Raw genomic sequence first — 27,471 nt, forward strand, 5'->3', positions numbered from 1 at the left:
GGGCTGCACACTGTCAGGGGTCCCTTCTTAAGTTGAGTAAATGTCAGACATGTTGTCGCTGAGTGGGTCATGTTTGGCTGTACTGGGGCTCTGAGGGAGACGCAGCTCCCTCCACAGCTTGCAGCTGTGTGGCGTTTCCTCCTTTAGGAAAGAGTTCAGATGTTGGGAGTATCCATGTCTGCTGTTTGCATTATGATCCAAACATCAACAAATATGTGGATGAGCATGCTAAAACTTGGTGCTGAATCTTCTGCTTTTGGAATTTTCCATCAATCTTCCAGATAAACCAGCGTGTCATCTCTCAAGGTGCCCCAGAACAGACCGTCTGGAACGCACCGCTGATATGTGCATGTGTGTACATGTCTCCAGCAGAACCCCACTGGGCCTCGTGAAGCATCAACCCGGTGTATTGTCACCAGTGTAAGATTAAATGACTCCATCTCTGCTCCATTTCACTTTTTCCAAGCCTCGTGATAGGAGGGAATACACCGATGCCTCTTCCCCACAGCGGCAGTTAAAGCATGCAGCGGCAGTAAAAAAGATGATGAGTGTCTGAGGAAAAGAGTCAGATGCATTGTGTGTGTCTGCATGCAAACATGCGATCTTATATATTCGCTCAGCTGCCTGCCAGATGACTCCTAATCCTCACCTTTCTGTGGAAGAGTGTTCCTGGGAAAGACGAGTTTCACATGATGAATCAGACAAGATGACTTATTGCACTCAAGTTTCATTGAAACTCTCTTCAGTTATTCTGCATCCACATTACATGCAATCAATGCAGTCAGATTTTCTTTCCCATACCCACTGAATGTACTTTATCTTATGTTTTGTATCAGCCCCACAAAAAAGAAAAGCTCTTTGAGTTTAATTGAACACAGGTTAATTAAATTGAACTGTAATAACTAAAAGTCAAATGCTTATAGATGTGTTCAAAACTTCTGATAAAAAAAATAACTTCACAAACAAACAGTCCCCGAGGTAACAGAGCAGTTTCAGTGCAATAAAAGCAGCAAGAAGGTCATTAACTTCTCCCTAATCTCTGTATTCTTGCTCTCCCACTGTGTCACTCATGTGTCAGTTTTTCCATTGAGTCTAGTGGTCCTTTGTGTGAGTGTCAGGGCGGTCCTTCTCACTCATCCATAGCTTTGGCTCTGAGTCAAGGAGGGGGAGCAGCTATTTTCCATCAGACAGAGTGGGATGCAGGAATTGAACTGGATCGAAAGAAGTCCCCTTCAGCCACCGGAGGGCAGTCATGCTCTGTGTTACAGACTTGAATGCCAAAGCACAATTCTATCAAGGATTTTAGTGTTAGAGACAGACGGGGTAAAGCTCTGAAAAAGCTCTACTTTGCTTTGATGATGACATGATCAGAGTGTGTACTGTATGCTGCAATTTAGCATCCATCCATCTGTCTCTGTTTCTACTTAAGCACTGTCTGCATTTTTGCTTTATGGGGCTAAATGTTACTGCCAAAATCTATTATGATGTCATAGTCATCAAAACTAAATATTGCTATAGCATATGTTATAGTACACATACTTGTGTCCACCCTGTGATGTTAGGAGTTTGACTTCAGATCACTAATTACCGGTGCCAGACCATGGTCAAGAGCAGGGTCACAAAGGGCACATGTGTGAGGGTATGGCTACCTTGGGGACACATTTCAGACAAAAGACCAGCAAACTAGGGACAGCTTGTCCAATTGGGGACAAAAGCTGTGTCCCCCCAGTTCATAAAAAGCTGAGTTTTGGGTCAGTGGTTAGTGTTTGTGTTTGGCAAGTAGTGGTTAGGGTAAGTCTCCAGGAAATGAATGTAAGTCTATGTGTTTTCCCCAAAAGTGACCAAAGTAAACATGTGCGGGTGTGCCTGTGTGGGTGTGTGCACTTGTACATGCTATTCAGTGAGGACCAAAAAACATATTTTGGCAACAGAGTGAGGACATTTTTGCAAAGTGAGGACATTGTTGGCTGGTCCTCCCATTTTCAAAGGCCTGTTTGAGGGTTAAGACTTGGTTTTAGGACTCAGGTTAGAATTAGGTTTAGGTTAGGGTAAGGGTTGGGGTTAGGCATTTAGGGTAGGGGAAGGGGCTAGGGAATGCATTATGTCAATGAGGGTCCTAGCAAAGATAGAAGTACAAAAATGTGTGTGTGTGTGTGTGTTCTCCGAGCCGACACCATCAGCACTTGAACCTCTCAGTAATGTTCCCTTTGAAGCGTATGAGGAAGTTAGGACTGAAACTCATGAGCTCCCACAGCAGCAGTTGAAGTGACTACAGAGGTCAAGGTCAAAGCCCAGGTGAGACATATGCTCACTGATCTCTGACCTTAGATCAAAGGTCACCAAATGTGTCAACAGAGGCTTTATTGTGATAAAGCGCGTCTGTTGTGTTTTCAACTGCAGCCTCAGCACTGCTGTATCTGTCCCAAGCACCTATAGCTATCACTATACAGTGGCGTGCAAAAGTTTGAGCACCCCTGGTCAAGATTTCGTTTACTGTGAGTAGTTAAGTAAGTGGAAGATGAACTGATTTCCAAAAGGCATGAAGTTAAAGATGAAACATTTCTTCAACATTAAGAAAAAATACTTTTTAATTTAAATCTTTAACAGTTTCAAAATCAGAAAATGAAACTGCCTGAAGCAAAAGTTTGGGCACCCTGCATGGTCAGTGCTTAGTAGCAGCCCCTTTAGCAAGTATCACAGCTTCTAAACACTTTCTTGTATCCAGCTAAGAGTCTTTCAGTTCTTGTTTGGGGGATTTTCACCCAGTCTTCATTGCAGAAGGCTGTTAATTCTGTGAGTCTTTTGAGGTTTGTCCACAGATCTTTAATTATGTTTATGTTGAGGAACTGTAAGGGCAAAACCTTCACTTTGTGCCTCTTGAGGAAGTCCGTTATGGATTTCGAGGTGTGTTTAGGATCATTGTCCTGTTGTAGAAGCCATCCTCTCCTCATCTTCAGCTTTTTTCACAGATGCTGTGATGTTTGCTTCCAGAATTTAACTGAATCCGTTCTTCCTCTACCAGTGAAACATTCCTTTTGCCAGTGGCTGCAACACAAGCCCAAAGCATGATCGATCCACCTCCGTGTTTAACAGTTGGACAGGTGTTCTTTTCATGAAATTCTGCACCGTTTTTTTCTCCAAACATCCCTTTGCTTACTGCCTCCAAAAGTCCTATTTTAACTTCATTCCTCCACAGGACTCATTTCCAAAAAGCATCAGGCTTGTTTAGATCTCCCTTTGCAAACTTCTGACACTGAATTTTGTGGTGAGGACACAGGAAAGGTTTTCTTCTAATGACTCTTTAATGGAGGTCATATTTGTGCAGGTGTCACAGCACAGTAGAATAGTTCACCACCACTCCAGAGTCTGCTTAATCTTCCTGCATGTGCTTTGAAGTCAAACGATGCTTTTAATTTGCCTTTCTAACAATCATACAAGCAGCTCTCCAGGAGTGTTCTTGGTCTTCCAGACCTCATCTTGACCCTCACAGTTCTTAACTGCCATGTCTTAATTACATTACCAACTAAGGAAACAGCTACCTGAGAACACTTTGCTATTGCCTTATAGTGTTCTACAGCTTAATGGGCATCAGTTATTTTAGTTTTCAGAGAGCAAGGCAGCTGTTTAGAGGAGCCCATGACTGCTGATTGTCAGAACAAGGGTTCAGGAGTCAGAGCATTTATAAAGCTTTGAAATTTGCATCACCTGGCCTTTCCTTACGATGAATATGGATAAGCCAAAACTCTGACATACTAATTAAGGTCTGAGACCCTGGTTAAAGTTGTCTGAGAGCTCCAATGTATTGGGGTGCCTGAACTTTTGCATGGTACGCCTTTCCTTTTTTCACTCTACAATTGTACATAACAAAAATAATGATAATAAGAATGTTTCATCTTTAACTCCATGCTTTTGGGAGATCCATTCATCTTCATTTGACCAGGGGTGCCCAAACTTTTGCATGCCACTGTATGCTATACAGATGGGGTATACGTGTGCTTTCCTATTGAAACCACCAGAGGGCAGTAGTAAAACACAGTTCATATTTTGTAGCAGGAGCTATTGACATGAAGTTCTGTCAGGCCCTCGAGAGGAGATATTTGATTTCAAGATGTTGGTTTTCTGTTGTTGTTTTCAGCTTCAGTTGTAGACACTGAGAGCCAAAGTTGTGCTGTATCTTTAACCACCAACTCCTTTTAGGTATGCAAATACAACAGTTGGGCTCCAGTGAGAGACTGTAGGGGACCTCATGTTTTATTCACATCACATCACACATCAAGGTCTTCATAATAACTTACAGTAATTCCTCCACTGCCTGAGGCATGCCATAGCACACAGCTCCGCTTTGCAATACACATAAGGAGCTCTTGAGCTGAGTGATATTCTTCCTTACCTACTTAGATTTTTAATATATTATCGGTTATGTTAATGACTTGTTAATTCAATCACTAATTAGCCCATTCTCTGACGTCAGTAAAGTTTATTTGTTCTGATATAACAGCTAATTAAATAAACATCAATATTAAGGACAAGTTTGTAAAAGTTTTCTCATTAATATGGAAATGTATGCAGCAAGGTGCTCCGCCATCTAATCTGATCATCTACACTACGTGAAATTTTCTTTCCACTAACCACATACCATGATAGCAGCAGGACACAGCACATTAAAAATAGATTTAATGAAACCAACACTTCATGAAGAGACATTTATTAGATCAGTAGAATACATCACCACCATCATCATCATGCCAAAAAGCAGCAGCAGCAGCAGCAGCACTTCATTTCCTCACGTCCACTGTATGTATGTCCAAGACAGACATAGTGAGGCACCCTATACTTTCTCTTGATCATGATGATGTTATCATATGCCCATCTCTACTGAAAGTTCCACAGCTCTGGTGTTGATCTTGTCCTGTTAGCCTTAAATCGCTCTCTCACGGGTGGCTCCAGCTGTTTCTCATCTTCCTCCATCATGGCTTCCAAAAAAGCAGATGAGGTTTGCAAACACTTACAAGACAAGGTCATCTGACATACTGATGTGTTGCAATGCTCAACTGGCATTGTTCAATGTTGTTCGCGGGTCTGTGGATGTTAAAATCCACAACGAGATCCTGTTTAGATCTTGTTTATATTATTTTTTATGAATACCTACCTCAGGAATGATCAATTATACAGTTTAGAGTCCTAACAGAAATAGTATGTACATCTTTGAAATAGTTAATATTGTGTACTGCATAAGCAAACAACAGAATAACAGTGACAACACCAGACTAGTATATCATTGCTATAGCAAAACAGGAACACTACAATAGTATTCACATGCACTAGTACACAGTGTCATACTTGTCAAACATAGACCATAGTATTTATATTTACATAATGTTCACAGCTACATTCCAGGTTTGTGTTTGTGCATTGTATAATAAAGGATTGTTATAATCAGACAAAATTTGTTTTTTATGTAACATGCAGTGAGATGAAATTGTTACACTGCGCTGCCTGTGAAGAATATGAATATGAGGCAATAAATGTGAAAGAAAAATACAGTATGGATACTGGGTTATTGCTCAGTGCATTTGATATGTAGGTAATGCATGTGATATTGACTGATATTGATAAATAACCTCCAGTCTTACTACAGTATTTGTGATAATACAGTTATTTTAAAGGAATACTTCACCCACAAAATGACTATTTGTATATTCATTGGTAATGCAGTGCTAATTTCTCACATGCCTCCATGGAAAAAGGCAAACATATATTTATTGACTGACTGGGCACCACGTAAAACTATATCAAAACATCAGTTTACAAACCACACAACATAGTCGTATGCTCAGTACTTCACACATATACTTTTGCTCGACCCTTATTATTTAAAAGTGAACTGAACGTGATGTATGCTCTCTTCAAAGCCAGACTCTAATACTCCAAATTTTTAGTCAATGCATGTGTTTTGGAAGCAAATACATCAACACATAATCACGCCTAACTGATCAGATATCAATGCTTTCTAAGTGGCTGTATACATCAACATATGATGTAATAGGTACCCCTCCTGCGTCAGCTTTGAACAGTCAGGGACAGCATGCCAATTTACACTCTGTTCCAGCTTCTGTTGTCAGAGCAAATGTACAGTTTCTGCTCATACAGTGTCATTCAAAATGAATTTAGAACATAGGTACAAACTTTGTTTTTAGATTTACTTCCTTAAGTTTGGGCGACAAAAGTACGTGGTTAGGTTTTGAAAAAATGTCATGGTTTGGCTTAAAATAAGTATGTTTACGTAACTTAATGTCATGTCGCTAGCATAGTATGCTACACATGCTAGCACACTAAGTTGTTATTATAATAATTAAACCGATTTTTGATTTCACACAAGACATGAACAGCGGCCTCCCAAGCAAAAGTCCAGAGTTTGTTTGACCAATCCACCTGCACTCCTGTGTGTCTTATATGGACTTACTTGCTCTTTATACTATGGTAGTTGCCCAGAGCATCAAAAAATGCCTTTGTGCATCAGTATCTAATACCATTGGTCATGCTGTGCTACCTTAAATTTGTGAAGAAGATGTTGTTTTTCTTGCATTCCTCCATGGAAAAAGGCAAACATATAGCTTTATTGATAGATTGGGCACCATGTTTAGCAGCAAAACTATATCAAAACATCTGTTTACGAGCTCCTGCACAACTCGCAGGATAAATCAAGTCTCATTTATCTGGTCATATGCTCAGTATTTCCCAAACACAAACACGCACTTTGCTAGAACCTTACTATTTAAAACTGAAGCTAAAGTAAAACGTATGTATGCTCTCTCAAAGCCAGACTCCAATACTAAGGTTTATTTTAGTGAAAATGCATGTGTGAAGTATTGAGCATACAACTGAATAAATGAGGCTTGGATTTTAACAGCCTGAGTTGTGCAAGTGTGTGTAAATGGGTGTTTTGATATAGTTTTGCTGTTATATGTGGTCTCCAGTCAATCAATACATCAATATGTTGGACTTTTTCAGTGGAGGCATGCAAGAAAAATAAAGTTTTCTTTGCTTCATGACTAATACTTATACAAATGGTAATTTTGTGGGTAAAGTATTCTTTCAAAAGATTGGTCCTGTAAATCAGATTAATCAAACCAAGCAGGAAAAAAACCCCTGCACATTGAAAAATATTTTCACAATGTACATGATTGTTTATCAATAAATACACATATAGAGGAAACAAAGTGAATACAAATCAAATGAACATGGAAGAACTCAGTATGACATTTCATGCACTGAGATGATGCAGTTGGCAGACGTCCCTATGGAGTGACAGTCAACTTTACGACTGTTGACATTGGAAGGAATCTGATGATTCAAAAAAAAGTAGATGAACAAAACAGAATAATAAAACCTGACTTTGTTTGGGAAGCTTATCTAGGGCGTAGACACACAGGCTAGTACAAAATCTCCTGTTTACAACGGCTTTCCAAAGACTTTTTCTTAAATAAATTTCTATCTGGGGGAAACAACATAAAGCAACAAGACGACTGCAAGCCATTCCCTTTAGTATGAGGAGACGTCATAGAATACAGTATTTACACATCTTAGCTACATAGTTGTATTTGTTGACAAATGGTGACCGTTGCTCTCAGTTTCTTGCAGTGTTTGGGCATTTTTCTTTCTTGTGTCGACTGATTTACCATCTATAATACCAAAAATAACCAAATATCCCATTTGTGCTTTTCATGAGCTTCACTTATTTTGTGCTTGTAATTCCACTGTAAGTCCATTTACTGTTTTTAATACAACCCCACCTCCTCTTCTTTCATATTTGTGAAGTAAAAAAAGAAATTATCTGGTATTTTTTTTTAGGTATCTACTTAGTTTCACACTGATAAAGACACCTAACTAGCATGCCATGAGACAATGCCATTGACATCTCAACGTGGAGTCAGTCATGTCTGTAGGGTGGGTATATGTATCCAGTTCTTGTGCTGGTTTGACATTGTCCCTCTGCAGTGTCCAGGCCACAGAGGCCAGCTGAGATAATATGCTCAAATGGTCTGGCGTGATACAACATCCCGTTCCCCGCGGTCCTCTGTGCTGTCGTACTGTAAACATGGCTGCCCACGCACAGGACACACCAGCCAGCAGATCAGGATAGTGTTAGCTTTTTTTTCCAGTTTAACTTTTCTACCCAGTCTTTGTGGAAGATGTCTGTATCTCAGTATGAAGGAGAAACGTGGGTATGTTAATCGAGGTTACAGAATGAGGGTGTGGTTTCAGGTTTGGGTGTTAAAAGTCAAAGGGTTATGGGTCAGACACTGCGGGGAGCCCTCTCCAGTTCATGGGTCCTGCGGTTGCGTCCCTTCTGCCTCTCTTGCAGGTGTTTCCACTTGGCCGCCAGCCCTTGAGCGTGCATGTGGCTGCGAGGGTTCGCAACCTTCTGCTGCTGTTGGTGCTGGTGTATTTGTACTTGCTGCACCAGGTGAGCTTTCTGCTTCCTGTGCTTTCTCTCCCTTTTCCATACCTGCTCGCAGAACTCGTCCACACTGTTCAGAGTCGGGTGGTTGACCAAAGACAGGAAGTCTCTGTACCACAACTTTTGATTGGGAGTTTCTTGAGGTGGGGTAAGATCCGGGGCAGGGACGTTGGCTGTGGCCTCTTCATCCCGGTGTAGCAGATCCTCCAGGCGCTCGGTGTCAATGACCTCCAATGTCACCTTCAGAAGTGTCTGCATGAAGCCGTGCTCCACCGCCTGGCACAGGTAGATCCCAGAATCCTTCTTGCTAAGTGTGCGAATCAGCAGGCCCTGGTCTGTGCGGATGAAACGTTCCTCTGATTTGATCTGCAGAATGAGAAGATTGAAAGCAACAGAGACACAGAGATAAAGATGGGAATGATTAGGAGATTCAACAGTTCCCAAATATCTAATCAGCTCTGCCTCATGGCTGTTTTGATTACACAAAATTTATCTGTCTTTAATCAACTATGGCATCAAATATTATTAAAATATGATACTGTCTACTTTCTACAATCATCTTCATAATGAAATACCATCAGTCATTATTTATCTGCTTTGCAGACTAAGTGCATCAGAGTCTATTTCAATAAAAAAGATGAAGTTCAGCCGAGGTAAACCCAACCTCTTGTTTGCGGTCATCAGTCGAGCGCTGATACTGCCAATACGTCAGGGCTCTCTGGGACTTGGGACTGCACTCAAGGAAAGTGCTGCTGTTCTCCACACCATACACAGTTTTGTCCAGGAGAGTTGTCTGCCCACTTAGTTCATCTGGTGTAAGACAAAAGCCCAAAACAGAACATATTACTCAAAGGAGTATAGGGGGCACGCACAAAACGAGGAGGTTGGAGGCTCACCAAGAAGAAATGTTTGAGCTAATTTTTTAACTTCCTGTGTTCTGGTAATTTTTATGCATCAATTTGGGGTACTTTTGCTGCTGGAAAATGGTATAAGGGGGGTTGCATTGGATTGGGTAAAAACCTATATGGGACACAGGCAGCAGTTTGTGCAAATGAGTGATTATATATCATCATGCCTAGATATAACTGTTGGGGTTCCACAGGGGTCAGTATTAGGTCCCAAACTATTTATTTTGAATATAAATAATGTATGTATGGTGTCCAGAAAATCAATATGTGTTTTATTGGCAGACAACACCAGCAGCTTTTGGAGAACGTCACGACAGAAAGAGTAAATTAAAACAATGGTTTAAAATAAATGAATTGTCTTTAAATTTGTTTGGAAACCGCAGTACAGACACAGAAGTACAGATGATGGCTGATAATGTTAATGTGGAAAGAGTCTATTAAACTAAATTTCTGGGTGTGATTTTAAAAGCCAAAATCTGTTGGAAACCTAAGATCAATTATGTAAGAACAAAGCTGGCAAAGAGCATTGTTAAAAGAAGAAATGTAAGGAGTAGGGACATAAAAGTTTTACTTCTACCTACTCCTTTTTGGACATTTTTTCTTTGTCTTGTTTGTTTTTAATTTATTTTGGTATGATATAAAGTCGTTCATTCATTCATTCTGTCATGTATATGGGGGATGCACATGTTCTAGTATGAGTGGCCCAAGTTTGTTAAACTAAACGATTTTTGTAAACTGTCCCTGCTTTTCTGCCTTTCTGTAACTGAAATGTAAAAATCATTACCTTACATGTACTGCCTAAGAAAGGGGCCTGGGTTTAGTTTTTTCAGTGACTGCATTTTAGATTATTTCCTCACGTTATCCTGTCTCTTGTCTTATCACACTCAATCATGTGCCGAACAGGCAGCCCCACCACAGAGGCAGTCGTTGGAGGAAATGGGCTGTAGCTAAAATCTGGGTTTTTTACAGTCAAGTAGGTGCAATGCTATTCAGTCGGGGAGTTTTTGCTCTTTAAAATCAGTGTTCTTCTGATTGATCTCCTAAAGCCTGTTGTAAATTTAACAACTCTGACTCCAGTAAAGCCTGCTACACTATATTGTTATTCCGTCCTCATTTTTTCAAAACACTTTTTTCATTTAGTCTTTTCTTTATTGAGTTCTGCGGCTGGTTTAAAACATATAACCAAAATTGTTGCTGCCTGCTGAATCAACAGGTAACAATATTTTTCATGTGTCTGAATTCATCCTCCCGAAATCAGCAGCTTTCGATAACACTTTTTTCCTTTTGTTCTTCTCAGTTAACTGAAAGAAACATATAATCACAGCGTATTAGACACCAGTGTGAGTCCTGCTTTTGCACTAAGACCACTAACAGGGCAGTCGTGGAGGGCTTGGCGACAGACAGGAGGCTCGGTGGAATCCTGACCATGTTAATTATAAGCTTCACATGGACCGACTCAAATCTTCACACCACCAGAGACACATACAACGCACACATTCTCTACTGGTTTGATCGCTTCAATAAAGGCCAGCGGCTGCTTTTTTATGTTCAAAGAAAAAATAAATCCATAAAACAAAAGCTCTTCTCCATATATCATTTAGAAGTTAAAAGACATATATATTATTAGTCATAGCAATAATTTCTGTACTAAAACCAACACAAACATGTGTTATTACACATTGTTTTGACTATTCCATAGTTTAAAATGTCTTCTCATTTATGTACCATGGTGTTGCAGATCTGAGCACTGTGTGAGTGGGTCTCCATTCCTGATGTCTTGCCTCCTTGTTCTCCTGCAGAAACACAAATATAAACACCTTCATGAGTCAGCAGACACACCAGCTTCTTTGTATGTGTGTGAGAGAACATGTGAGCACAGGGAGTTTGTGTGTGTAGGTGTGTGTTTGAACGTGGAGGCCAACACAAACAAATAAACTAACAGCAGGCAGCCCATAGCATTGTTAAGACGCTTTAATTATAGGTGTGTATGACAGAGGAATTCAAACCTAATCAATCATTTCAGCTTGACGTCTCTCTGGGCTGCAGACGCAAAGAGATGGGGCTTCAAGTGAAGTGTGAGACATAACCCCAACGATATTTTCTGTAAACAATAACTGTAGAAGCTGTGGAGATGCCAGAGCAAACTGGTAACTTCACTCCCTTTGCTTCCCATTGTTCTAACCCAGTGCTGGTGTGTTGGTAATTGGAGGTAAGAGCTTGCTCTGGCTGTGTTATGTTTGAATGTAGGACTCTGGAGTCCAACTAACAGCGAGAACAGGATACTGTGCGCAGCTAGCATTCAAATCAATAAGCCCCATGGAGCTGTGAGTGGGAGGCAGCACACAGAGCACACACATGAGCACACACATCGGTCCACTACTACGTACAACCACGCTACCGCTGAACCTCCAACACCTACCTCACCCCTGGATCACCCAGACAGCCTCCAGACATCACTGACACTGGGTCTCATTTACAGTAAACACATGAGGCAGGTTATATTTCTAGCTCTCTGGTAGAAATACGACCCTCTACCTTTAGGGGTTTTTGGCAAATATACAAAGCCTGCACTATAAGCGTGCCCTAGCTCCAGCCCTCAATCGCAGTCTGACTGCATATGTCCTCAATCACGATGTGAAAAGCCTTCTATATGATCTGGTTTTACATCTGTAAAATAAAGTCAATATGTTAAACAAAAGTAATTCTTAAACAAGCATGATTCAAACATGTGGTGTACATTTAGTATGTTTAAATCTAAAGCAGGTTGCTCTCATGCAAAACACAAACACACCTTTCTGTTGAGGTTGTTCTTTTCATAAGACACGCACTTGCAGCGTGTTACAGTTGGCCAATCAAATTGAATGCGTATGGACCGAATTCTGACAATTTGCAAATGCACTGTATTAAGATTCTTTAAATAGTCATTTTTAGCCTTAATGATAACATTTAAAGACAGGGTGGTCTGACCTATCTGAGATTTTTGCTTTGGTGATGTACCCACAGAAGAGCAAACTCCAAAGCTGTTCTCCCTGCGTCAGCATGGGTTTTCTCAGGGTATTCCGGCTTCCTCCCACAGTCCAAAGACATGCAGGTTAACTGGTGACTCTAAATTGCCTGTTGGTGTCAATGTGAACGTGAATGGTTGTCTGTCTCTATGTGTCAGCCCTGTGATAGTCTGGCGACCTGTCCACGGTGTACCCTGCCTCTCTCCTAATGTCAGCTGGGATAGTCTGGTGGTGGCAAGGTAAAGTGGTGAAATATATTCTAAATATAATGTAGACCCCAGGTAGTGTTTTATGTGTGTGACACAGGGATTTTCTACCTAAAAATTACTGTAAACAAACATTATGCTTCAATCTATACTGAGCCAGATATGTTAAAGTGTCTGCTTCTGTTTCATGTTGGAACTATCATACTGCATTTGGGGCAAACTTCAAAAATACCCACTCGGTGTTTTGAGCACTGATTAGTCACTGTGTACAAAGTGTCAGGCAGCTTGTAAAACACAATGGCACAGTGGTGCCTTGACATGAATGTGGAAGTATGTGTTCAGTACCTCTTAGCCATGGGAAAGTATCTGGAACACTCGGCGCCATCCCATGCACAGTAAGGGTCCCTTGCGAGGCAGCATTCAGCGCAGGCCTTCCCATAGACCTCACACCGATGCAAAGGCATCTGGGACACACCGATGTCTGAACCGAGGTACAGTTGTTGCTGTGAAGGTAAAGAGAGAGAAAGGTTTCATTCTCAAGATCATATACTTTCTGCCTTAGGGAGCTGTGATTTAGGTTTTACTTCTGGATGAGCGATGTGCTTTGAGAAATACCCCTATGTTTGTCTCGGCTTGTGTGTGTCAGTGAAGTGAAAACACAAGTAAGGAATGTGGTCAGACCATTTTTACTACAAGTGCTCAGGTACCGTCCTACCTGTCAATTAGCTGTCTCGTTTTGTCTCTCCCTGCCATTTAAGTTGACAAGCTAACTGTTGCCTGAAAGCCAACAATTGAGATCTTTGTGCGATAAAATCTTTCATCTTAAACTGTTTTAGACAAGCGCTTTATTTTGTATTTCAGCGAGGCGTGTCACCTGTGAGGTGAAGCTCTCACTCTCTAACAGACAGGTTTGTCAGGCACATGCAAAAACAGCTCGCTTGTAACATTTTTCGTTATGTATCAAATCTCCACAGGTTCTCTCCCCAATGCAATCTCAGAGGCTTATCTGCAGCCTCCACTGAACTCATTTACCGAGGTAATATTCTCTATCAGAGTTATCTTGATATAGCTTGAGATCTCCTCTTTGTCTACACAGCTCTGTTCTGCTACACGTGTTGCTATAGCTTCATTTTACATGCAATAAAAAGGACAATAAATACCTGTTTTGTCGAAAGTTCCATCGCTGTTATTGGCTGTTGGCTCCTGAAAGAAAAAAATGATAGAGAAATTATACAAACTTTCCTTTCTTTTCCACTTTCAATCCTTTCATACGACTGATAAGAAAATAACCTACTCTGAAGACAGTCATTTCTTCCAGTAGGACTTCCTCCAGGTCATGCCAGGAGCCTCTGGGGATGGATACCACTTTCAGTATCGTCCCCATGTCTACCACACAAATCAAACACACGCATCTTGAGTTAATATCCACTCTGTAGCACACGTGTATCCATCTATCAGTCAATAAACCACTTGCAGTTTACACTATACAGTATCTGTAAGTGTGTACCTGTTCCTATGAACATGACGTCATACTGGCCATCTTCTGCTTCTACTTTATCCACCACTATCTGGGTGAACTGGTAGTCCACATCTGTTTTGACTATGATTGGTCGATTGTTAATGGGGTATACAGGGTTGAACATGGCCGGGTGGCTTCTAGCAAAAGTTACGACTTCATCAGGAAGGTCCTTAGTTGTATCGAATCCTCCAAACGTCTTGCTTGGGCACTATAGAGAGAAAAAAGTTATCTGCTTTGTAGGACATGGCGGGGAATTAACTTTCAAGCTCAGCTCATAAGAGACACATCCCAGTTAAGAGTGCACTGTACTCACTGTGCCGGGCCGTGGGTATGGAACACGTCCCTGGAAGGGCACCCACTGATAGTTTGGTCCGTCTCTATGAGCGTAAGGACCCAGGAACACTCTCCTGATGTCTGTCATGCTGTACATACACACAGCTGAGCCTTTGAAGATGTTGCTAATGGGCAGAAAGAATGAGTCGGTTACAGAAAGGTCGGGTTTTTGTTGAAAACGCAGGTCATGCATTCAGTGATTACAGATAAAACTATTACCATGTCAGCCACAGTACCTGGAAGTGGTAAATACTGCATAGATGATTGGGCTCTTAGGATCCTTTGTGCTCATGAGAAAAACATCCTCTGAAAGCCAAAGGGAAGACACTGAATATTACAGACGTATTCTCCACTGAAGAGATAGTATTTCCTCTTCAGGAAATATTGTGTGAAAGAGTGGTGGAGCAATTACTCACGTAGTTCATCAAAGTGTGTGTCTATTCCATTACTGCCGGGCACAGAGCAAATGAGTCGAGCCTTCAAGAAGGTGGTCCACTTATTCACCAGACTCCTGTGACCTCCCAGGTCATTCTGTTGGGCGGATCACATGGAGAAGCTCAGCAAGGAAATTAATTACTTGGAAGTTACATAAAAATCAAGACATTACTGTTTTATTTTCCACAGTTCTCCTCCTTCTTTTACCATAGCATATACCAATATATTATCATACTCCTAAATTACTTTTCCGGCTATTTACATGCAGCTTTGTGTCTGTAAAATGAAAAAAAAAAAAAGTCATTGGCTATAATGTTGATGGAGGACTTGCATTGCCTAATTTCATACTCTACTGCTGAGCTGAGAATATATGGCTCATTACCTTCTGGCTGAATGAGGTGTGGTGTTTGCTTGATGGCTGGATATACAGAGCATGAGAACTGCCTACCCTATGCAACTGATTCTGTCTTCCCCCCTCTTATTCACATTAGAGCATACTATAGATACAATATTGTCATTCATATTATCAAACAGACATGGAGAACTGGTAATAAATAAAGATTGGACTATTAGTATATTCCAAAGCTTATGAAGAACCTTTTTAAAGACCTCCAGATTAGAGGTCATGAAAGCATAAATCTTCCTTACAAAGCTACAGCAGACAGTTTTTAAGATGGTTTACAAGGTCAGATCATGAGGGAATACATCTATGATAACACCAAAGGTGTGGACTCAAGTCACATGACTTGGACTCGAGTCAGACTCAGACTTAAAGGGGCAATAAGCGAAATTCATCATTTCTAGATTGAAGGAATTAAAAAATTGCTATGTGAAGAACTAGAGGTGTAATTTCATCTGGAGTATAGCATGACCTCACACACCCTCTCCCTGTGTTGATCTCCAGCCCATTGTTTACAAGCTGGTCCGGCTGCGCGTTCATGTGAACCCCTCCTCCTCCTCCTCCTCCTCCTCTCCCTCTCGGAGCCCTTGGCCCTCCCTCCCTATAAAACGCTACAGCCAGTGAGCAATGGCAGCGGTTATTTTTGAAATGAAATGGCAGAGAGCAGAACGTCCACCTGAAGAAGACCAGGATCTGACATTACCTCTAAAGAAACAACGGTTGTTGGCAAAGAAGTTGTCGGATGAAGAAAGGGACAGAACTCGGATTAACATTGGCCTTGCCTTTCCAAGGTGGGGAGCACTGCAAGAGCTAAAGGGGCTACAATCTGACTCGGAGCTAGCTCTTCTTCTCCTGGACAGGTACAACATAGAGTCAAATGTCTGTTTTAATTAGTGTTACAGTAACGTTAGGCACATGTCGCTATGTCGATTCAATTAAATTTAATGTTACAATCGTAGCATGGGTTAATGTCCAGAGCTTCGGTCCCAGCAATGGGTCAGGCGTTTCGGTTGTGTTACGTGAGTAGCCCGGCAGCCCAGCTAATTTGCAATTAGCACTGTGAAATGTAGCCCAGCGGGCAGTCTGGCGGCTGTGTTTAGCTATTCCCCTGCCTACTTCAATGATGATGGTACCTGTAATAAATGTAATATATTTGCTGAAATGGAGGCGAGGCTCAGTGACTAGAAGAAATGGTAGAAGTGCTCCATAGCTGCAAGCTACTCCAGTAGCCGTAGTAGCTCTAGTGCTAACTGTGGGAACTAAAGCTAACATTCCTCTCTTCTCCGGGAGCCGGGAGCCCTATGGGCTCACGGTGAAGAGTTGGAACATTAGCATAGCAGCCGACTAGTGCTAAGGCTAACATCCCCACGCCAGAGCTCGCTGGACCCGAGAAGCAGGCTCCTGGAACGTTAGCATAGCAGCCGGCTAACGCTAACGTCCCCACGCTTTTCGGCTCCGACTCACTGAGCCTGGCAGAGAAGCGTGAGCCCTCGGCTCAGTTGGACTGTTAGCGTGGCAGCCGAGTAAGTGCTAATGCTAACAGGAAAGCAGGGAAATAGCTAAACACAGCAGAGACCGAGAGTGAGTGAAAGATATTGCTAACTGCTAAACTAAGTTGGCTGTTTAGGTTTTATTTCCTTGCCCCTGTGGTGAGTGAATCTGCCTACAGTGAAAGCGGGGGCTAACCGGCGCTTCCTCCTCAGGCTCCACTTCACTCAGCTACTAACACAGCCAGTTAGCCTCCGCTAGCTTTCCAGTTTGCGGCTCTCCGTATGGATCCAACCGGAGCACCAAGCCCTGGTTTGTTATTCAGGTTAATGTGGGAAGAAGCAGCGGGTATATCGGGCAGCTGAGTGAAGTGGAGCCTGTGGAAGAAACACCGGGACCGTCTGGATGTGATAGTCCGTGGAGAGGCTGCGGTACTCGCCGGCACAGACGAGGCGAGTGTGCCTGCTCTATAGGCAGTGCACAACAGCGAACCTAGCGGTGAAACGATTTCACTTATTGCCCCTTTAAGTCACAAAATCAAAACAGACTTGCAACTTGACCTGGACTTCAACACCAATAACTTATGACTTCACTTGTACTTGAGCCTTTGACTTGATAGTTCTTACTTCTAAGCCCAAATAATTAAAACTATGTTACTTAAAAAGTGTGCAACTAATAATTTGCTGAATAAGTCAACGGTAACTCTATTCATTCCTTGTGATTGGACACTTAATTCCCCAGATCCACTTTGTTTAAACCAATCAGAAAACATCCAGTCAAGTTGCAAGAGAGATCCATGAAGAACTAATGTTTTGTTACTGGGCGCCAGTTGGAAAAAATGATACTAAAGATAATTTTGTGTGGGTAGAAAAATTATGCAGTGATCAACAAAACCAAACTGCAGTTCTTGGTCAAAAACTTCTGATAGATATAAATACAGACAGATACAACTTCCTGCAAACTTGTTATAACAAACAAATATAAATTTTAAAAAGCATTCTTGATTTTTGTAGATGTAATAATGTTACTACTCTGCTGTTAAAATGTCACTACAATTGGTGAAGAGTGTATTATGGCTTGTTTAGGACTTTACACTCAACAAAGACTTTGGACTTGACTTGGGACTTGAGTGGAAAGACTTACTCACGACATGCACAACAATTACTTGTTCCCACCTCTGGGTAGTACACACACTTAACACTTCAACTGTCTTCAGAAGTCTTTACATTAACTGATTCTTTCTACTAATAGACACCCGGACAGCTAAAGGCAAAAACACACCAGCACCGAACGGCACACGTCAAAAAATTTGCCTGTTATTTTCAATGTGTAACCCCACAGTGGTGGCAGCAACATGCACATTACCACTCTGCAGCAACTTAAGCCACTGTCCTTTTCCCAGCCTCACCGCTCATGAACTAAATGCATTTGTTCCTTACTCACTCTCCACTTATACATACCAGCTCTTTTTCTCTGCTCCTATGGCTGCTCGAGTCCTCTCCTCACCACTGACATATAAAGAGAACTCTGTAGCTCTCTCATGTGTGACAAAGAGTGGATGAGGAGACACTTGTTGTTGAGGTCGACAAATATCCCGAGCTAAAAGACCCACAATCCTGTCCACATAAAGACAACGGCAAAAAGATATTGCCTGGCGAGTCATGGCTCTGGAGATCGACTCTTCAGGTGAGAAATCAAGTTTAATTAGGGGCCGTCCACACATGATTTTAAGCTAATTCATAGGCTGCAAATGCAACACATGACGTGCCATGGCGGTACCGGTGTGTTTTCAGCTTTAGTGGGAAAAATATATTCCAGAAAGCTGATTTAAAACAGATTCAACAGACTATATGAAACATACACTTTTTATTAATGGTGATTTAAAAATTTCAGTGTGGGATGTGTTCCTTTTAATTACTAAAAAAGCCTGTCATGAACCAAACATCCACTTTAAATGCATTTCCCCTCATCAATAATGGGTTTCTAGATGGTGTAAAGAAAGACAGCTGTCTCTAAAGTACTGTATGTTCCATTACACACCCTAATAATATGTGCCTGTGTGCTTCACAGTATAGTGTTTGTTTTCTAGCACATAGCACACAAACACAGAGGCACAAAGTGCTGGCTCATAAAAACTTATTGATTTATGACAGTAAATTAGAATGTGTCCAAATATGCATAGGCCCAAATTAATACCACATCTTGCATAATGGATGGCTTGTCTTTCGTTGAGTGTAGCAGATTCCTGACATACTGGGTAATTACGCTGTTATGACAGAGGCACAACATGCAGCTAAATGGGAGACTGAGGCTGGACATTACTCGCTGATCTGCAGTCAGCCTGGTGGATTCCTGCTTAATGAATAAGAAGAGGATTTTGGAACGTGAAAGCTGATACAAGGCCAGTGATTTAACATGACCATCCCCTGGAGCTAGAGCGTGTAGCAGGCCCAATGAGTGCCAAAGCCTGGCATTAGGATAACAGTGCCGCCATTGACAGCATCTTTGCCTCTCAGGTTCTGGTGACATTTAACATTTCTCTCAGGTTTCTGTCTTCGGGGGCTGATTGTACCACACACAACAAAGCCCACTCTTCTCCAGGCTAAAAATAATCACAGATAACAGCCCCTGAAACCTGCCATCATAAAAGCCACTCAGACACCCGTCAAGTGTTTTTCCAGATACAGAAGCTATTTCATATAATGTCGGTGTGAGAGTGTGTGTGTCTTTGTCTATCTCACATTGTGTGCGTCTGAATTTCCTTTGTGAGAGCCAGCTTGTGTGAGTCTGTTTGAATGGACATGTGGCTGTGTGTTAATGTGCGTATGCGTACTTTGCAGAGCTGTCCAATGCGAGCGTGTGTGGCTTTCCCAGCATGCTCTCCATCGATAGCGTTTTCTTTGAAGAGCAGGTAGATTTTGTCGTCTTCTGGGTTGTCACTCTCTGGAATCAGATGAACGCCCACAAACCTGGGATCTGCAACACACACAGCGACGCACATTTGAAATGATGAAAATCAAGGAAAGTATTATTTAGTGATATGTTTTACCTCAAGGCGTTTAATTATTTTGCACTTTTCACAGAAAAATTACAGTGCTTTGCAATAATACCATTTAGTAATAAATATCAAACAGACAGGACAGTAAACACAAGAGCAATAACAAAATCAAATAATGGGTATCCCTTCATTTTTAGAGAGATGCTTTAGGGGCTTCCCTCTTGTAGAGCCTGATAAGTAATAACAGAAGTTTTATATTAAATTCTAAACTTCAAATGCAGCCGGTGGAGAGAATCAGACACTAATGTGCAAGGAGCGTTCCTTGCTCTTCATCTTTGCAAGACAAGCAGCAATAGTTTGAGACAGGCAGAAAAGCTGCAGCTTCTGGGTGGGTAGCCTCTGTGGGGAGTTTACATGTTCTCCCCGTGTCAGTGTGGGTTTTCTCCGGGTACTCCAGCCTCCTCCCACCATCCAAAGACATGCAGGTTAATTGGTGACTCTAAATTGGCTGTAGGTGTGAATGTGAGCATGAATGATTGTGTGTCTCTATGTGTCTGCCCTGTGATAGTCTAGCGACCTGTCCAGTGTCAGCTGGGATAGGCTCCAGCCCCCCGTGACCCCTAACAGGATAAGCAGTTACGGAGAATGAATGAATGAATCATGGTTTGGCTTAAAATAAGTACTCACTTACTAATGTAATGTTTTGTCACGGGGCATATGCCACATACATCATTTGTCATATGTCTATAGTCTCTAGTATACTGCACATATGAGCACACTGAGTTGACATTAAAATACCTCAATTTTAGTTTCACATGGGCCATGACCAGCAATCTCCTGGGTCAAAGTCCAAGGTTTGTTTGCCCTAAGCGTCTCCTACTGCCGCTAAAAGGCACCTCTTTGCATCTGTGTCTGATGTCAAGGGCCACTGACCAAGTGCCAATGAAGAAAACACAAAACCCAGAGACTGCTGCAGGGCCGTTTTTCTCTGAGACAGTAACAAGGACCTTAGTTTCATCTGTATTTAAACTGAGAAAAGTTTAGGACAATGTCTCTCATAGTCCGTAGAGACCAGGCAATCCTTTGGGTTAGGAAGTTTTCTAGTTCAGCTGAGTGTCATTCACACAAAAATGGAACGCTATATTAAAACTACTGAGTTAAAGGCCTAAGGGTAATTTACAGATAGAAAATAAAAGAGGCAAGAGTTGATGCAAAATCAAGGACTCAAAATATACTGCATATTTGAAACTACTTATGAATACAATCCCGGAGTCGGCCGGTGATTTTTCTTGTCTCACCATTTAGCCATCGGGAGTCGTGTTGCTCCGTCCTGATTGGGTGATGCTTTCCAAGAGTGCGAAATATGGCAAAGTCTCGCCCCATGAAGTCAGCTGATGTCCCAGCATACAGCTCTCCATCTGAGAGTAAGAGGAATGAAGTGTGTTAGTTTAGTGACGCCAGAAGAGAAAACAGCGTGAGGTGATTTCTCCCTGGTGATGCACATGTAAAAGTCTGTGGAATTGTTCAGGGGCTTAGCAGTACAGGTAGACACGGCATCCTGAGAGAACACAGACAGTGATGGACGTGATGAACATCAGGAGTGTGAAATTGACATTAACACAGTAGGCAGGGCTGAGAAGGGAGGCGGGTAGGGGTGAATGAATGGAGGGACACATGAGGAGGGACAGGACAGAGGTGTGAGACAGGGGGAGTACATAATAACGCTGGTGAGAGGGGAGAGAGAAAGGGGAGAGGCGATGAGGGGTGATGGGCTGGAAAATAGCCATCTGCTAGGTTAAACGGTGTGATATAACACAATGTGACTGGCAATAATTGGGGGTAGAGAGAAAAGACATGCTCACACAGTCCTGCTTTATTTGCCAAAAATTGAGATTGAGCACAAAGAAAACTCAATAAAGTGTCATCTGCAATGCACGCCCAGCACTTAAAGGAGGCATATTCAGATTGAAATAGAGTTAACAGACCTGCCAATGAGGGGTTCCCAGTGTGTAAATACAAACTACAGAGCAGACCCACTTGTAATGAATGACAGGAGCACCCTGTTCTGTTATTCACATTTACTTTCATACCCTATATATCTGTGGAAATGACAGAGTGAGGCAGAGGGTGTTTTCAGGACTCCCACGTTTTTATATGACCTTGCTCTAACACACAGAAGAACAGCACAGTGCGTCCGGTCTTACACTCACCAATTAGCATGGAGGCTGTGAGTAACTTGGGATCATAGGGACTCTTCCCGACCATTTTCTATGAGAGGCTCCAGCCTGAATACGCTGTCCTGGACACGAGACAGAAAGTTACAAGAGTCGAGTGAGCTTTCAAATACAGGGGTTCATGGTATTTTCAGGCCACACTTGTGCAAATTACACAGGAAAAAATGCTGGGATTCTCTCTTGGGAACCAGTTTTTGCTGTGACATCACAGGTTGGGAGAACATTGTAGTGTTTTCTGAAAATGAGCACAGTCACGGCCCATAGAACTGAATTTTTGAGTCCAAACGATTGCCTAATATTTCACAGTGAATCACAGAAAATGAGTGCAGCCATCAACAAATGACATTTTGGTTTTCCATATAAACCTCAATATGTTTTTTTTTTTTTGCTTGAATTAGTTTAGGAATGAAGCAAATAAAGAACACATTATGTGTCTCATGCAGCATGGAACATGTTTTAAAAACTAGAAAAGTGCACTCAGTAGAGCGCATATCTCCACCAGGTGGCCAAGTTCAAGGTCCACACAGTTTAATACATTCAGCATCAAACTTGTCTGCGGCCATGTCGTCAAGCTAGTTTGCTGTCTTGAGGAGCCACTGGAGATGGCACTTCAAAATAAAAGCTCTGTGCCGTGTACTTAAAAATAAAGTGTGTTTTTCATAAACTTGACACATACGAAAGTCACTTGTGGCCCATTCAGAGTGGACCCACAACCCACATTCGGACCACAACTCACTAGTTGGGAACCACTGTTTTAGAATCATTCCAGAAGCTAAAAGAAATGCACACCTTAGGCTGCAGCGGGTCGCAAAGAGTAGATTGAGTCTTGCTAACAGGCATTGTACCTGAAATACAGGTACGATGCAGTTAAGAGGATGGATATGTTTTAATGTAATGAGCCCAGTTGTGCCTGATGGAATTGTCCCTCCCGGTACTCTTACAGTCAAGATGGCAGCAACGATAACAAAAACAGCACTAATTTATCTCGTAACACGCCTAACTTTAGTGGATCACATCATACCAGCTATGGGATTAATCTGCAAATGCTCCGGTTCAAAGTGAGACCAGACTTTTGAATGTCTATACCAGACCATGGATGTCATTTTTGAGTCATGACAAAAGCCAAAATGTGGCCTGCGACAGACGGTATGTCCTGTTTTTTGCCGAGCCAATTTCCGGAAAACTTGTGGTGTCTACCAGCTGGTTAAGAGGGGTGAGGATTCAATGTCGGTATAAAACAGTTAAAAAAAGTTTTCTTAACAACTGTGAATCACTGCAACCAAGAGAGATCCTTAAGGATACAGTCAAAAATGTGTACACAAAATATTAGGCTGATTGGTCCAGTAGTTGCATGAATAGCTGCGGACAGACAGATACGCACACTCACACACACACATCCAAACACATAAATCCCTCTAGGCTTACGCCTGGCAGAGATGAGCAAAGGATAATAGAGAATTTGAGAGACTGGTGTAGTTAAATATTCCGTTTCCACCGTCATACTCTAAGACGAAAGGATTGTGAATAAAAACAATAAATCCCATCACTCTCTCTGACTCGTTAACCTCGGCCCATCAGATGAATTACACTTCTAGCTCAAGATCTATATACAGTAGATGGCTTTTGTCAGAGATATTTCCCGTCTCTAATTGTCTGTAAATAGCCATCTAATGAATAGGAAACGCACATTTATAAGTCTGACGTAGTGACATTTGGAGGATAGGAGAGCAATTTCCTTCACTCATACTGAAATGAACACACACACATACACACACAGCGGGCTCCATATTAGAGTGATGAATTGGAAATCCCGCAGACTCTGAAACCCTGTGTGTAATTTTCCACCTCATTTTGCTGAATGAAACCATTTTTATGTACTTAGCAAATCATGAGAGAATGCACTCACACCCGACTACACACGGCGCTTCACAACTTTAAATACTTGACTATGAAATGAAACTCTGGATAGCTTCTAATGCTAAGGTGCATCATAGTGTTTGACAGCAGGGAGAGAGGGTGAAGAAAATGTAACGTGTGCCTGTACCTCTGGTTTCTTCCCCACCTCCAGGTAGGAACACACAGGGTGGAAGGCTCCTGTCCCACACACATAGAGATGGGTCTGGTTGAACGGCTGCAACACCTTGATGAAGTTTGAGCACTCCCTCTGATGGGCCAGAGACAGAGGACAAATTAAGCAGGATGAAATATCGACCTTTGACACAAAACTATTAAAGTCACAGGACAGTCTTTAATTCCGTGGTTGTCCAAAAGCTTGCTGTGATAGCAGCTGACATTTAGGTCAGAGAAAAAGTGGTAAAACAGCTGGAAAAATAAACAGGTCAGACCTCACTAAGAGAACAGGTCATAGAGCAAAATCCAATACTCAAACAGAGAGATCTGTAATGATAACAGAGAGCAAATCCTACTGTAATCTACTGTAATTCCCCACAGAATGGCCTCTGGACTGGAACACTGTGCTGAGTAATAATTCTGATATTAATATTATGACCAGACTAAGCTTTATCATCCATGACTCTGTTTTTTTCATACTGCACCCCCACCTCCATCTCCATCTTCACTGACACATACATACACACACACACACACACACACACACACACACAAAAACAATGTACAGACACTCAAGCACAAACACACACATGCTCCACTCTCCCTCTCTCTGAACTCAGTGACATCTTTCACTGCAGGCCTCAGAGACTTTATGCACATGAGCTGTGTCATTTCCCATGGAATAATTGTGAAATCCATACAGGAGGGAATCAGACCGTAGAATAACAAAAGAGGCAGTCGACAAACGTCAACCATAATAATCCCACCACACACCAATCACAGTAATGCAGGCCAACGTTGGCTTACTGTCATTTTGTCAGTAGAGAATACAAGTGATATATATTTATCATTATTGTAGAAATATAACAATATTTATCACAAGTATTTTTGTAGTTTCTCAGCTGGAACGACAGTATGGCGGCTGCTTCCTGTTCACAAATTCTCATATTACAGCCAAACAGAGCACTAAAATATGTTTCTGGAAACGTTTTAGGCAAGAAAAAAGCAATACAGTGACATAATCTTGGTTTATATTTGATCAGCGCTGCCTAGTTTTACCGTTTCATTTGAGAGAGAAAGAGAGGGGCAGGTCTCTCTGTTGATCAGCTTCTATACTCTTTGTGTCTGGGGTGGCGGGCGCACAAAAATGCAGAAGTATGACCTGTAGTTCAAGCAACCAACCCGGTCTCACTTCGAAGTTGTCGAAATCAGGCGCTTGGGAAATGACTTGCAGCGCCAGACACCAACAAAACAGAAACATTATAGTTTAACAGCACCCAGCGGCTTCAGGGGCAGCAGGACCAGAATGAAAGTTAAGGCGGTGAAGGGAGTGGTAGTGGATGGGTCCAACATACACCGACTTTCGCCTGGGAGAGCGGTGTTTGTGTCCTGCAAGATTCTAAAGCCAAACCGTTATTTTTTCCTGAACCTAACCACGTGCTTTTGTTGTTGAAGGGGGAAAAAAAAAGTCAATTTGCAAGGGCTGTACCGATGTAGGAGATTTAATTTTAAAGAGACTGTATGTACACTGTAAATTTCCTGTGAAAATAATGTATTTTAAAAAAAGACAATGCACATAACAGGCAGAAGTTGACACAGTGTCCCAGAACGTCATCAACACACCCAGGGTACCTTCCTCGTCATATCTGGATGTGGAAAGTCTATGACCATACATCGATACGTGACTAGGAATGTGTTCAAGCAACAGCAAAAATCTGTTGAATGTTGTAAAACTGGTCATCCAGTGTATCTGAGCTGAGAGATGAGCAGGGAAAACTGGTCACTGGCAGGATGGAGGGAAGTTTACCACAGTTCATTTACACACACTAACCACATTTTTATGACACAAAGCTGGTTGAAAATCCTCAAAGTATCCCTTTAATTAATAATTTCTTCATGTGTGTGTGAGAGTGTGTGTGTGTGTGTGTGTGCTTGTATTCCTATCTTGGTGGGGACATTTTACTGTTTACACAGTCACGCCGTGGGGACCTCTGACATCGTGGGGACCAAAATCAAGGTCCCCACAAGGCAAAGCCTTTTAAATGAATGCGGGAGCCATTTTGAAGGTGCCTGTGAAATTTTAAGCTTTGGCCCATAAGTGATGTTTTTCCATCAGGACACACACACACTGATTCTTCACTATCGCCCCCTAAAGGTCCTCATCTAGTATTGCAGTCAATTGTCTCACACACACATCTTCCAAATATGGTAAGTACTGCCCCTTCCTGGTCCCCATAAAGAATGTTAAGAATATTCATAGTGTTATCATTATACATACATATATGTATATGTATATATATATATATATATATATATATATATATATACACTAATTGTCATTGTCTGATATAGGGTGAAATGAAGGAAAGGTACTATGAGTTGTATTGTATGGTATCAACAGAACTCATAAGAGGTGAGAGGCCTGTGGTCCTGTATGGAACTGATGATTTACTGGAATGTGTAGGTGAAATGGAAAGGATGAGAAATATTGCTGTGACTTGTGTGAACAGAACACCAGGGTCAAATGTGGAATTACTTGGAAGTAATTAACTATGATTCTACCTCATAAGAGTAAAATGTAATGGGGTGTATGTAGAAGACCTAAATGCTGCACATGAAACATTTTTAAACAGCTAATTGTTATTGTATGATAAACATGTAAGGAATAATGTAGAGTGGGCAGGTAACTATAGAGAAATAAACCCTCTCGGGGTGATTCAGGACTCTAACATGCAGCCTTCAAAACCATGAAAAGACAACACCCAGTCCATATCACAATATAACGATATCCAAAATCTGTCATCTGTCATATCACCATAACATATAATATTGATATATTGCCTAGCTCTCATTTTACAATAAGGCCTCTAAAATCATGAGGGGCTTACATTTTTCAGTCCTATTCTTTTATATCAGCCTGCATCAGTGTCACATGACTGTCAAGTTTCTCTCTGTGAAAACAAACAATATGGCTGACATTCCTTTCATTCTCAGTGGAAAATGCTATAAGATAGACTGTACATTAAAATGCATTTTAATGACATTTTAGTGAGAAATGTACTGTTTATTTTGTTGATTGTTGTTCTGATAATGTATATGGTATTTAGTTCATTAGTTATTATAAAGATTCTTCCAGGTTTCGCAGGAAAGTATAGGAATGCAGTTTTAGATTACCTTTTAACCCTTTTCCCTTATTTATTTTTTTCAGTTCTAGAAGGAATTTAGATACCAAAATCACACCAGGTCATCCCTAGTCTCGCGATACCAGATAATCAGAGATCTCAGCCTACTGATAGTATGGGAACATCTAAATGCAAAATACCTGTTAAGCCAGCGGCAAGAACGGCCGATAATAAAGCAACGTCCTTACATTTTTGAAAAGGTGATGCCTTCCTGGAAATAGTGTGCTCCCCC

The 27,471-nt window shown here is 41.6% G+C and overlaps 2 protein-coding genes across 3 annotated transcripts in view; both read right to left on the reverse strand.

Annotated features, from left to right (window-relative positions):
* The window catches only part of sema3e (sema domain, immunoglobulin domain (Ig), short basic domain, secreted, (semaphorin) 3E), a 100,356-nt gene that overhangs the window by 43,049 nt on the left and 29,836 nt on the right, over nt 1-27,471 (reverse strand). The window lies entirely within an intron of this gene.
* LOC125887217 (semaphorin-3ab-like) overlaps nt 5,073-27,471 on the reverse strand; it is a 157,216-nt gene continuing 134,817 nt past the window's right edge. The window contains 16 exon segments of the mRNA XM_049573880.1: nt 5,073-8,827; nt 9,126-9,271; nt 11,095-11,162; nt 12,926-13,083; nt 13,741-13,770; nt 13,772-13,783; nt 13,875-13,966; nt 14,088-14,307; nt 14,413-14,557; nt 14,669-14,738; nt 14,849-14,963; nt 19,589-19,731; nt 21,052-21,171; nt 21,964-22,013; nt 22,015-22,052; nt 24,032-24,151. Of these exon segments, the coding sequence (XP_049429837.1) occupies nt 8,297-8,827; nt 9,126-9,271; nt 11,095-11,162; nt 12,926-13,083; nt 13,741-13,770; nt 13,772-13,783; nt 13,875-13,966; nt 14,088-14,307; nt 14,413-14,557; nt 14,669-14,738; nt 14,849-14,963; nt 19,589-19,731; nt 21,052-21,171; nt 21,964-22,013; nt 22,015-22,052; nt 24,032-24,151 (2,058 nt within the window). The 3' untranslated portion in view covers nt 5,073-8,296.

Source organism: Epinephelus fuscoguttatus, linkage group LG4, assembly GCF_011397635.1.
Source record: "Epinephelus fuscoguttatus linkage group LG4, E.fuscoguttatus.final_Chr_v1".
Taxonomy (NCBI): domain Eukaryota; kingdom Metazoa; phylum Chordata; class Actinopteri; order Perciformes; family Serranidae; genus Epinephelus; species Epinephelus fuscoguttatus.